At 36.5% G+C, this 12,907-nt stretch overlaps 1 protein-coding gene across 3 annotated transcripts; it reads left to right on the top strand.

Annotated features, from left to right (window-relative positions):
- The first annotated feature begins 634 nt into the window (after positions 1-634).
- Positions 635-11,645, top strand: LOC110783839 (uncharacterized membrane protein At3g27390). Of its 3 annotated transcripts, XM_056840342.1 has the most exons (12): positions 635-923; positions 3,990-4,195; positions 5,413-5,521; positions 5,622-5,814; positions 5,972-6,108; positions 6,530-6,818; positions 7,647-7,715; positions 9,835-9,941; positions 10,029-10,167; positions 10,280-10,478; positions 10,689-10,929; positions 11,077-11,645. In XM_056840342.1, exons 2-12 carry the CDS (start codon positions 4,174-4,176, stop codon positions 11,333-11,335), a joined length of 1,764 nt encoding a protein of 587 aa, XP_056696320.1. In that variant the 5' UTR covers positions 635-923; positions 3,990-4,173; the 3' UTR covers positions 11,336-11,645. The 3 variants fall into 3 exon arrangements, with proteins under 3 accessions (XP_056696320.1, XP_056696319.1, XP_021843916.2); XM_056840341.1 differs by lacking the exon at positions 3,990-4,195 and having other exon boundaries at positions 636-923; XM_021988224.2 differs by lacking the exons at positions 3,990-4,195; positions 7,647-7,715 and having other exon boundaries at positions 636-923.
- Positions 11,646-12,907: the final 1,262 nt, after the last annotated feature.

Below are 12,907 nucleotides of genomic sequence, written 5' to 3'. Positions count from 1 at the left end.
CTACACTAGGGTGCCTTATTATGAGTGCCAAACAACTGTTGTTACAAGATCTTGTTATTAAAAAAACACCTCCTTTAACAGATCTATCCAACTTCCAACGATAACCATTAACTCCCAACAACTTAAAATTTCATTAACATCATTGCGTTATGCTATGATACTGAAATTCATAACATTGCGTCTAATTCTAGGTTTAACTAATTCAATTTCCAAAGAATATCAATTGCATTTAGGTATGTCGATCTTGTTGCAAGTTGACGAATGAAGTATTTTTGAACCAATATCCAATATCCAATATCCAATATCCAATTAGAATTAGATTGTTCGAAATTAAACATACTGTAAGATTATTTTCTTTCAAATTTATGTTAAATATAGTTTTTCTTTTGTGTTCATGTGTGTTTAAGTTTATGAACTTAAAAGTAACCTCATATAATAATCGTATTGATTCTAATTACTTTTTTGTTTTTCATTTTCTGAAAAATAAAAAAACGATAACAAAGGAGGCGTAAGGGTGTGTTTTTGTTGAAAAGGTAAAAGCAGTTGAATTCTGAAAAGTGAAAACCAAGATCAGTTAATATTCCTTGCTTAAAATATGGCAACTGCTTTATCTATTATTTATAATAATTGCCAACCGTTAGCATCACCAATCGTCCAATATCAACACCACCTCACTTGGCGCAGCAGACACAAGTAAACAACACTCACTAAAGTGGATTTTCCGAGGAAGAACACTAAAAAAAAATGAGGTTACTAAAAAGCAAAATACCAACAATTAGTAGTGTTTTGAGATCGATCTAACATCTAAACCCCAAAAAATTGCGCAATAATGGAGCCTCCAACCGGGGTTTTGGCTTCTCTTTTGCAGTTTTTTCGCTTTTTGCCATATTTTATTGGTCTTCTTCTTCTGGGAACAATCAAAGGTCAGTCATCGTTTTTTCTTATTCTTCTTTTCTACCAAGTATATGTTAATGGAGTTTCAATTATTTGATTGGTTTTTGGGTAGTTGTAATTTTTGTGCTTTTATTTCAGTTACATACTGCGTTTGTTGGCGTTGATTTTACAGGTTTAAGGTCCTGTGAGTAAGAGTTTAATGGTTGTTTAATGTCCTTTTTTTGTAGTAGTTGTCGAATGCCTTTGGGAGTTTACGCTTTGTGTTATTGAATATTGAAGATTGATGAAATTGGTGTTTGTTTTTTTTGGTGCGAATGAGTACAAGGGCAATACAAATTAAGCGAGGAAGGGAATTCGAACCTGAGACCTATCATACATAAGGCCTTCATTGTTAAACTCTGGGGCAAGACCTCCATGAGTAACATTTTGATATTAAATTACTTCATTTTCATTAGATTTTGCGGTATCTTGAGGTTCAAGTATACAGTTATTGTATTTGGGAAGAAAGGATTACGATTACTATAATTATCTTTTGAAGTAAATTACCATTCTCGTGGTATAGCCATATGGTCACATGCAATTAATCATATGAATTCCACTTTCCCCGTTGTTAGAATTAAAATATTGAACGAGGGAATTGGATGGATCTCAAACATGTGTACACTACGTTTGGATAAGAAAATTTGGAGAGAAAGGGAGGGAAGGGAAGTGAGAGATACATTTTCCGTTGTATGAATAAGACATAGGAGAAGGGAAAAGGGAGTTGGAGGGATCAATTTTCCTTTCCTTTTTTATAAGTCAATTCCCTCAATTGTTGGAAAGATTTTGAAAAAAAATGGAAACTCACTCTTTCCCTCTGTTCACCTCTTTTCTCTACAAAAATGCTTGGATTTGATATTACATATTGACAGGATATAAGTGCAGTTGTGTTGTACAGTTTTATTAGGGGATAGTTTGGAGTGATTGAGTCGAGAATCCAAGAATGGGTGTTGCTGTCCTGTATCTACAAAAACTTACTGGTTCATATATAATAGTCACGACCTTTGCAGATTGGCATGAGCTATTGGTAATTGTGTGAGGTTTTCTTGTCTCATCTTTGCTGCCATTGCAGTTTCATAGCTGCTTTGAGTTATATATATATTTTTTGTTCTTTAACAAGTGAAGTGGAAGAATCCTATATCCTGGAACGTAGTGTTTTAGATTCTAGAAAATGTTGTTATCCTAATTGATTGGGAAGCTGTGATTGATATAAGAAGACAATGTAGGCTTAATGTAAGTGTTGTGTCAGTTGAAAAGTGTTAATACATGTCGTGGTTCAGGCCATGTGACTGTGCACAAATGGATGGGACGGACTTTTAGGTATGCTTCCTGAAATAGTGTTGTTCAAGTTATCGCAATATACTCAAGTTGTATGGTTACATGATATAGTATTGCCTAATTGTAAATGTGGTTTGTATTGGACACATTGCGGTTTCACGAGTTAAACTAGATAGCTTGAGTTGCGCTCCCTCCGTTTCGAAATAATGGGGACACATACACATTTTACAACAAACAAGATAAATGATTGTAAAGTAAGAAATAAGTATGGGAAAAGTGGAATGTTGTAAGAAAAGAATAATAAAAAATTAGGTTGAATGGAGTGGTGTCAGAAAGAAGAATAAAAAAAATAAGTTAGCTGTGAGTAAAAAGAGAATATAAACATAGATTGGGTGGAATGTTGTAAGTAAAGTAGGAAAAAGAATAGTGTGAATGGACTAAATATGGTGAGTCATCTACCAAAAATAGAATACAGCACATTGTCTCTCATTTAAGGAAACCGTCCCATTATTTCGAAACGGAGGGAGTATAGGAAATCATTTGTAGTGATTCCCCCCCTCCCCCCCCCCCCCCTCTATTTAGGGTTTCCTCTACTTGTTGACATAGTTGGGGTTGCATGTCTTTGTCGTTCTTTGACTCTTTTCTAGACTTGGCTTTTATAGTATGGATCTTACAGGAATTTAATTTACCGACAAGGGTAGTTAAGTTCATTGCGTATTAGGCTTGACATAGTTCTTCACAATGAATTACGAAAGTTCGATCATAAAGTATTGTTTTATGCAAGTTGGACTATATATTGTTTTTGATAACAGATGCCTTTTATCAGTGAAACTAAGAGGAAAGGCCTGCCTGACAAAAAACCACTTTATGGGGGAAGGACCTTAACAGGAGGGACGGTCTCTTACTAGTTACAAAGTAAGTAGCACTTTGCTAGGGATGAAAACAAAGCCGCCTTTCTGAGGAAAGCCTAACTAGTAGTACAGTATAATAAACGCTCTGGCAACGGCAGCCAACAGGCCACCAAAACAGAACAAGACAACACACTCACAGCCAAAACAACCTGAGTGAAATTGCAACTCAAAACACATGAAACTGACTACGCAAGCTAAACTTTACAGTAAGCCACTAATTATGCAAACAGAATGTTTCCTAGGCATAAGTTGATTCACCCTTTTGATAACTTGATCCAAAGTAAACAGAAACACACGCACCATGGCATTTTAGAATTCCAGAATGTTTAATTCCTGCTTTTCCAATTCAGATAATACGCAGGAAGAAACTGCATCAAATATCACCTTGGGTTTAATCTTCGGCACTTACCATCTGTTTTGTTTGCCCAATTCCAAAACTGATGCAAGTCATGATTGAGAAAACATACCTGCAACCGGTTTTCGATAGTAGTAAAAAGTTATTTTTACTATAACAACGTTTGTAAAATAAATGAAAGAGGGTCTCAGGTGGATACTGGATAGGCACAGAAAAGGCACTTCACATCATCACAGCCTTTAAAGCTTTGCATCACGGAGACATTTCCCAGCTTAGCAAGCTAGCTAATGAAACCATGCTTGGAACCTTTAGTCCAGACTCTTTAAAACTTTAAGCCAATTATAACCAGCTTTCACAGTTTAATAACCATGAGGATGCAGAGGCCACCTAGAGCCACTATAAGTCGTTGTACTTTACCTCTTTTGCCAGCAAATTGATTTTTTTATCGTGAAGCAGTAGATGATGGTTACCTGGAAGCTTAGAATTAATTCTTCATGCTCCTTGGTGCATAGGAGTTTTGTAGCCAAGCCAGCAACTTGTCAGGATACTATGCTCAATTGAAGTCCAGGCCAGGCCCTGAGCATAGGCGAGGGGTGCGACGGCCTAGGGCCCAAGGCGGAAGGGGCCCTTAAATAATTCGCATCCAGTTATTTTCTATTAATACAAAATGACGCAGATATATAAACATAAAGCATTATGTCTCAGTGGTTATACTCAGGTACATGGGATTGAACCTTCTCATTATCATTTTCCGTGCTACCTTAGTGTTTGATTTTTATATTCTTTCCCTAATAATACAAAGTACTTTTCGTTTTCTTCTTTTAATATTTCATATATTTAAGTCGCCACCATTGTTTTATGTTGCAGGGGTAGGGGTAAGGTTGCGTACGTCCGACCCCCCCCCCCCCCCCCCCCCCCCCCCCCGCTTCTTGCTGGAGGCAATGGGGTAATGATAATGATGACCATTGTTTTATGTAATATAATTTTTTTGGGTTTTTTGACATCTTTAATTCAACAAAATCGGCAACTAATAAAAAACCCAAAAAATAATTTTCATAAAATGAACATCTATGGAATTTACTTGTGTTAAAATCTTGTTACATAGTAAAAATTGTTTTGTCATACTCTTCTCGCACGATCTTTGACCAATTATGTTCACATTCTTACTTTTCGTGAAACCTATACAGGAAAAAAACAAATATCCTCTTCTTTCTTATATCAAAAATTGTAGAAATGGGTTGAAAGAAAATTTAGTTTCTACAAAGTAACATAGTTTACCGTAAAAATATAATCATGTGTTTAAGGTAGATTTTATCTATTTGGATGTGTTGAATCTTATTTCTATATCTGTTGTTTAGTTATTCCCAACTTTAAGAACCTCAGTATGTTATTACCATTGTGTTGGTATGTTTAGATGTAGTATCTTTGGTGTTCAAAATTCTTTCTCATAACTGCTGAGCTAGTCTGTTACATGTGTAATCTTCTGTTTTAGAAGTACCTATTGCGCCTTCCCCCAAAGCTAATTTAACTCTATTTCTGAGCATTAGATCCCCCTTTACCTCGCTTCTTGCGGGAGCCTCTTTGAGGCAATGGGGGTAATGATAATGATTTCTGAGCATTAGCTGTTTCACATCCCTTTGCTTCCTTATGCCGTACATCATACTGAATTGAAGCATATCTTCTGACCACACACTCACTTCCCATTTCACACTTCCCATTTCAGCGGACTGGACTCACTGCAGTATCATAGTTTTTTTGATAATTTATGTTAGTCTTCCTTATTAGCATTATAATACATGGTATCTAAATGAGATTTTGAAGTGGAAACAAATGAACTCATTGCCAAAATTCGTGCAAGTAGAAGTTATACAAGTTTTCCTGAATGTAATACGTGATTTGAGTCTGAGAATACTAATAGCTTAATTTTTCTTGCAGGTGTATTGTTTTTCCCTTTGGTATGCTTGTTAATGACTGTGGGGAACAGTGCACTCATCTTGGGGCTTTGGCCAGCACACCTTTGCTGGACATATTATTGTGTTATAAGGTGCTCTAAGATATTGAATTCGACTCTCCATGCTGTCTATCAGTGATATTTTATTGTGTAGTGGACTATCTGACCATAATTTTTTTTCCCTTCATGCCAGAGCTAAGCAAGTAGGACCTGTGCTGAAGCTTGTGTTGTGCCCTTTGATTTTTGTTGTTTTGATCCTCTGGCCTGTGGTTGGCATTGTTTCAAGCATTGTTGGAGGTGCTGCATATGGCTTTCTTTCACCAGTATTTGCTACTTTTGATGCTGTAGGAGAAGGAAAGGAAGACGAATTTTATCACTGTGTTTATGTATGTAATCCAGTGATTCTTTTTTCTGAATCCACCACTGAAAAGATGAAAAATGCGTATTCAGAAATTTTCTAGCAGTGCTTAAGTTTCCCTTTATTATCCTCTAGTATTTTAATGAGTTCTGTAATTTCTGTTATAATTTATATCCATCTTACAGGATGGAACTTGGAGTACTATTCAGGGTTGCTTTACTGTCATCAGAGATTTCAAAGATGTTTGTTTTCATTCGTATTTCTCAATTATGGATGACCTGCGAGATCGTGGTCCTCCAGATGCAAAGTATTATGAGATTAGGTTTGTATCGGTATTCATAAATTGAATGTATATGTGTAATTTCAGAGTTTATAGTTTTATACTCTTCGAGTATGTACTTTCTGAAAGAATAAATGCTAGAACCCATTATGTAATTTCTTAGCTATTGTACAATAAGTCATGCCAGTTACATAATGTTATTTTTGTCCGTGGAATTCAAAGCGCATATATATCTAGAAAATTAAGCATACAGTTACATAGTGTTTTTCTGGTCAATTATGCATACAGCACAGCCTTCAGGTAATTGCTTTGTGCTAGTAGGCTTTATTAGAATTTTGTGTGCTCTCTTTTTCTTTCTACATCTTGACATTTCTTTCCAAGAGGTGAAGTTCAATATCTTGAATTATTTCGTTGTAATCCTTCTCGTTCATGATTTTTAACCAATGTTAGTAAATAAATGCAGAATACTTCATCTTCCTGGAGCAATTGTAGCTGGTGTCCTTGGTCTTTTGATTGATGTCCCAGTTATCTCAATCCTTGCCTTGTTCAAAAGCCCCTTCATGCTCTTTAAGGGGTGGCACCGTTTGCTACATGACATGATTGGACGCGAAGGTCCTTTCCTTGAGACAATATGTGTCCCTTTTGCTGGTCTTGCTATTCTTCTCTGGCCATTAGCTGTCGTTGGGGCAGTGATGGGCTCCATGGTTTCCAGTGTTTTCTTAGGGGCATTTGCAGGGGTGGTTGCTTATCAGGTTCTTTTTGAAACTCTTATTCTAGTTTAGTTTATAATCTTTTAGTTGTTTTTTCATCTGCATAAGATTAATTCACATTTCTCAAGCTGTTATCCTCCTTGTTTTTCCAATTTCCTATTACGCTTATGATTTTGTGTAGATCGTTTGATAGCTTTTCTGCAACTAGGTTAATTGTTTAGAGAATAGTACTCTCTGGGTCTCTGCCAGTGTACTTGCGCAGACAATGTTGTTCTTATTTATCAGGGTCTAATTGTTTGGAATATTATTAGCTACGCTGAAGGTGTATTTTACAATATGAGATGTAGGAAGTGCATTTATGTTCCCTTCATGTGACAGCAATTAATTTCAAACGAGAAGGATTTTGAGGCTGATTGTTAGTCTCTTGTATGCTCGGTTATTGACATCGCAATTATAAGTTTCTAATATATACAGAGTTACAGTCCTTTGGTTATTTTAAAGAAGTGTTGGAATTGTGGATAGGATCTTTTGGAAAGAAGCTTTGTTATACTATTATGTTTCTTACTTTTTTAAGATTTATTTAAAACTGTTCCCTAATTTTTTTTTTTTTTTTTGTAAGTTGTAAACTCTGTAACTTGAACATGTGATAAAACATAGAGAAGCCGTGTCAGCATTGGCATGAGCAACTAATTTGTCACCTAAATGTATTTTCCTTTGGACCGCGGCTGATTTTTAGTGTTGTCCTGCCTAGAATCATCTTGAAATTTGGCTGCCACTTAGGATATCTTATAAATATTAAACATTGTCTGCTATATGAGTCATATGACCACAAATCTTGCTAATCAAATCACCACCTGCTGTACATTGCAGAAGCTTTCACCTCCACTCTATGCTCTTCAAGAATATCTTCTTGCGAATTCCTTCTCTAAAGACTGTAAGGCAAGAATATGTCGTTAAAGTTGGCAAGGGGTCCGTGAGAAGTAACTGGCTTCTATGTGACTAACGCCCGGCATCCAGGCCATTGAGAAATTGAAAAATTATCTTTTCTGATTTTTACTTGGACAGTGCTCACAAAACAGCATTATTATCACTTGTTTTCTTGCTGATTATTGGCAAATCATAATCCAAGTCTTTCCACAAACAATGCGTCTGAGTATATTGTTCATCAATGTGCTGTCCATTCTTCTTAAACCCATAATTGTTATATTAATGGACTGTTGATTTTGCTTAAGTCCATAAGGGGGTGTTTGGTTCAAACGGGGTAAAGGGAATCAACCCAAGAAAGTGATTGGGAGGGAATAGAAAGGAGAACCCTTTGACATAAAATGTTGTTTGGTTGTTTTTGGTCACTCAAATTATCTTCCTTCTCTGATAGTGCTCCACCACACTCTTCCCCTCTCATGGTGTCAGCTCCTCCGCCCCCCTCCACATTGTCGGCGTCTTTCCATCCCCGCTTCTTCCTCGTTGCTGCCCCGCTACCCCTAATTCTCCCTTTCTTCCTTTATTGTTTCACCATCACCATATAAAAGGTTGAATTTGAGGTTTTAATGGTCAAATTCGACCATAAAAACTCCAGATTTGGAGTTTTCATGGTTAAATTTGACTCTATAAAGCTATAAGTGATGGTAAAAATAAGGTGCTCTCCATTTTCAGTCTGATTTTGTTTTTCGAACTTTAAGGTTGTGTGGTTTTTGAAGGGGTGGATTGGTTTTCAGATTAGTTGCGGTGGTTTTTGAAGGGGTGGGTTGGGCTGATGTTTCATGGAGGGTTGTTTCATGGGTGCTGCTTCTGCTTTGGGGGTGGGGCTGGGGTTTCAGTTGGCCGGGGGGTGGGGTTTCAGGTGGCTGGGGGTGAGGTTTCTTTGGTGGTGATGGGTTTTCGGAGAAGTGGGGTAGGGCTTTCGTGAGAGGTGTGGTGTTTCGGTGGTTGCAGAGGGGACTTGCTGGTGGTGGTAGGGCGGCAAGGTGGTGGTGGGAAGTTCTGATGATGGTAGCGTCGTGGTGTGATGGGACCTTTTTGGTTGGGAACTGTTGTTGTTGTTGGGTGTGTTGGTGTTGGAAAGGGAATGCAAATACAGCGGGGGATGTGGGACTGTGGGGAATCAGTTTAGAGGAGTTTGGGGGTAAAGGGAATGATTAAAATGACATTACAAACAATAACAAAGGGAATCAACCCTTCTCATTCTCTTCCCTTTCCTGAATACCCCATACCAAAGTACCAAACCTCCCCTTAGTGTTTTTGTTGATTGAATGAAGATATTTGAATACAAGATTTTACCTGACAGGTTTAAGTCTTTCCATAGATCTGCGTTTGCATCAGCAGCTGCAGACCTAATAACAGTTCCCTTGACAGATCTGTATATCCGTTTTCTTTAATTTTTATTCGTCTGATAGAGGGAGAGGATTATAGTTGACGATCACATGGGATAAAATCTTAGTTCATGTAACCGATCCCATCATTGGGATTAAAGCCTTGATTGTTGTTGTTGATGGAGGCAAAAGTTTGACATGAATGTTACATAGTTCTTTTTTTGTTGGAAGATGTTATTGACACTTTTCTTTCCATAATGTTGTTGCAAGCGAGCATTGTTTTTTTTTTGTTTTGCTTCTAAAAAATGTTACTTTGACTCGTGAATGTAGGACATCATTCCTTTAGCACCTTGACCTTATAAAAAAAACTGGATAAACCTACGGCGAACTGTTTGATGTTTAATTATTGTTTTTTGTTTTTTAGATTTATAACTTGGAAAAGCGTGGTTATTGATGAATCCATTTTACATTCTAGCGAATTAGGCCATGGAAACTTGGTGGACTTAGATATAACATTGGCATTTACGATAAATTTCTCACTTCTCATGGTTGTATATCCTGTAAGCAGTCTGAACAGTTTTCAAAATCTCTGTACTCATTAACGCCATCCCATTGTTTTCCGTCTTTCTTTTTCTGAGGCAATTGATCTAACTTCGATCTGGAGTACTTGATCAAAAATCTTTGGTGTAACTTGTATCTGTTTTATTTCTCAACAGTTTTTAGATTTATTTCTATCTTATATAACGCAGGAGTCTTCCCTTATGATGGGGCTTCACTACATTGTCGCTGCCCTATCCCTTTATGACGAATACAGCAATGATGTTCTTGACATGCCTGAGGGATCTTGTTTTCCAAGGTCAACTTTTGGTTATCTTTTTATTCACAAGAATTAGGTATGCAATATATTTACTTCATATTTTTAACTTAAGTTTGCCCTCAACAGGCCTTCTTACCGGAAGAAGGAGGCATCATTACAGACTCAGTCCCGTACACCTTCTTTCTCGAAGCCCAATTCTTTCCAGAAGATGCCCTCTCAAAATGGTTCTTTGAGGCGTCCCATGGTTGACTTAAAGCCAATTGAGGTATATTATTGACCTTATCTGCATTACAAATTGCATTAGTTCTTCTTTGCAATGACTTTGTAGATTAGTTTCAGTTTATTGAACGCTTATAAAATGGCTGCAACTCATGTAGCTACTAGATGGCTTGTTTAAAGAATGCCATCGCCATGGTGAAGTGCTGGTTTCTGAAGGGATAATATCTGTGAAGGACATTGAAGATGCAAAGTCCGGCAAAGAAAACCAGGGTGTTTTTAGCATTGGTTTACCTGCTTACTGCATCTTACAGATGCTTATACAGTCAGCAAAAGCTAATTCTCTTGGTTTGTTGTTAAGTAAGTCATGCTTTTGGTTGTTTTTACCTTTACGTTAATCAAACATGGGAACTGAGAAGGACTTAGATTCTAGCTTTGGTTTTATCTTTTTGTTAGTGTGTTTCTTTTCGTGTTTTGTTTGTGTTGGTTTAGGGGCTTTACTCCTCTCATCACCAAAAACAAAATAAATAAAAAAGTAGTATTTATGAGGGTGTTGTGTTGTTTGTGCAGGTGATAACACTGAAATAACTAGCACGAACAGACCAAAAGATACATTCTTTGATTGGTTTCTCAACCCACTTTTGGTTATGAAAGAACAGATAAAAGCAGAAAACCTCTCACCGGCATTGGAAGATTACCTCGGCAAATCAGTTTTACTGAATGGAGATCCTGAGAGACTTCGAAGTTGTTGCACAGTAAACGCCCCTGAAGATGAAGTAAAAAGAGCAGAACTTGAGGCACTGGCACGAAGGTAATATAATATCAAGTGCTTCCGAAATGATATCTTAATTAACAAGACTCTTTTTTCTTATTATGCATGCTGTTTATGATTCTTTTTATCAGTTTGTCTCTACTGTTTTCTCAGCATCTCTAACTCTTTATCTAATATCTGCTGAAGGCTTCGAGGAATCACAAAATCAATCTCAAGATATCCAACTTTTAGACGCCGTTTTGAAACTCTTACCAGATCCTTATTGGAAAATATGGCAACAAAGAGTGGTAGAGACCGTTCAAGAAATGGGTCTGGATCAGCTGCAAGGACAAGAAGTAGCATCGTTCGATTCCTTAGTGATAGATCATTTAAACGCAGTAAAAGTGAAAGCAACTCGGACATTGAGCTCCATAATCCGATTGAGAAGGATGTGGAGATACAATGATTTTGAATGCGTAAGAGTTCATTTGTACAGATTCTTGTATATGTCTGATTTTTGGGATTTTAGATTTTGAAGCATGTATCTTGATATAACCTTGAAAAAGTTGTAGCTGTAAAATTCAACAATCAATGACAATCACCAGCAAACAAAAGACAAAACAAATGTTTAGAATGCCTAAAATAAATGTATAGGCCTCTCAGGGACAGGAAGGTTGAATTGTTGGACATATTATTCTTCATCAAATATTCAGACACAGGTTTTGGCCGTTGAGCCCATTGAATTGTAATGGTAAACATGGGCCTCAGGTTACCTATATCTTCATCCTCGTCTGAAATTTAAGGGTGTACAACTAATGGTGGCTAAACACGAGTGTTGGTATGTAACAGAAAATTAAGTAAATTTAAAATTTGATCTGTATAACCCCAAATAGGCAAATGTGACACATAATTTGTATTGTGTTATTAGGAAAACATACTAATAATAATCCAAGATAGAAGCTTATTTTCTTGCAAGTTTCTCTCTACACCGTTGAAAACACGGAATGATAATATATAAATATAAATATAAATATAAATATAAATATTAATTATATGGGTTATCAGCGTATTGAATCCAACATCATCAAATGGATTGCAGAAAAGTCATAGTTTTGTTTTTGTTGGTAATCTTGAGTAGTACCCCCAAAATAAGTGAAGCAATTTCTGATTGTGCTAAAGATTGTATGCCTAGGTGTCTAGGCGTCGAAGGTGCAACCATACCTACTTGTGAGGTCGGCTGTGAATCTTATTGTAATCAACGAGATGGGGATGGGGATGTTGGACGTTAACCTCGTCTAACTATTAATATGTATTATGTAATGGCTTCTTCAACTATCATATCAGAAATAACCATGTATTTCTATCTCTTGTAATCAAATACTTATTTCTTTAACATACGTTGCATTCACTCTCTATTTCTTTAATCAACTTTCCAACCCCTTCTTTTATTTTTTACGCATTAAAACACCCGATTCATCGAATCTTAGCTCCGATTACATCTGGATCTGATCCCGGTCGCACAACTTACTTTATACTTTTGATGGGTGAGTCAGTCACCCAACTAAAGTTTCTGCATTGTAGAATTGGATGATCATTATGCATCAGGACGCCACGAACAAGATCATCGTCTCATCTCACCTACCAAATACCGATGTCTGCATGCTTCATATAAGTCATACAACGTTGCAGAACGTACATAGTTTAATTATATTAGGTCTCGTGTACACACTGGATATTCTAATATTGGTATTTTACTATTTTTTATAAAATATTTGATTGAAGTATTTGTTTCCCTAAAGGTTCTGCATAATTAATAAATCTTGAACACACTCATTAAGACATTTTATTTGCAATTTCTTTCATTACGTGTCTATGTATTACATATTTTATTGTAAAAATTAACAACAATAATCCGAACTATTGATGGTCTTCTCAAAATAATCGCAACCCTTTTTAATCTAGAATAATCTCAACTAATGGGTAATCCTTCTCATGATATTCTTTGTTTTTTTTACCGGTTAAACAAGTTACAAGGATG

Source organism: Spinacia oleracea, chromosome 3 (genome assembly GCF_020520425.1).
Source record: "Spinacia oleracea cultivar Varoflay chromosome 3, BTI_SOV_V1, whole genome shotgun sequence".
Lineage (NCBI taxonomy): Eukaryota > Viridiplantae > Streptophyta > Magnoliopsida > Caryophyllales > Amaranthaceae > Spinacia > Spinacia oleracea.
Note: the sequence above shows the minus strand (reverse complement) of the source record. Positions and strands in the feature narration are given on the sequence as shown.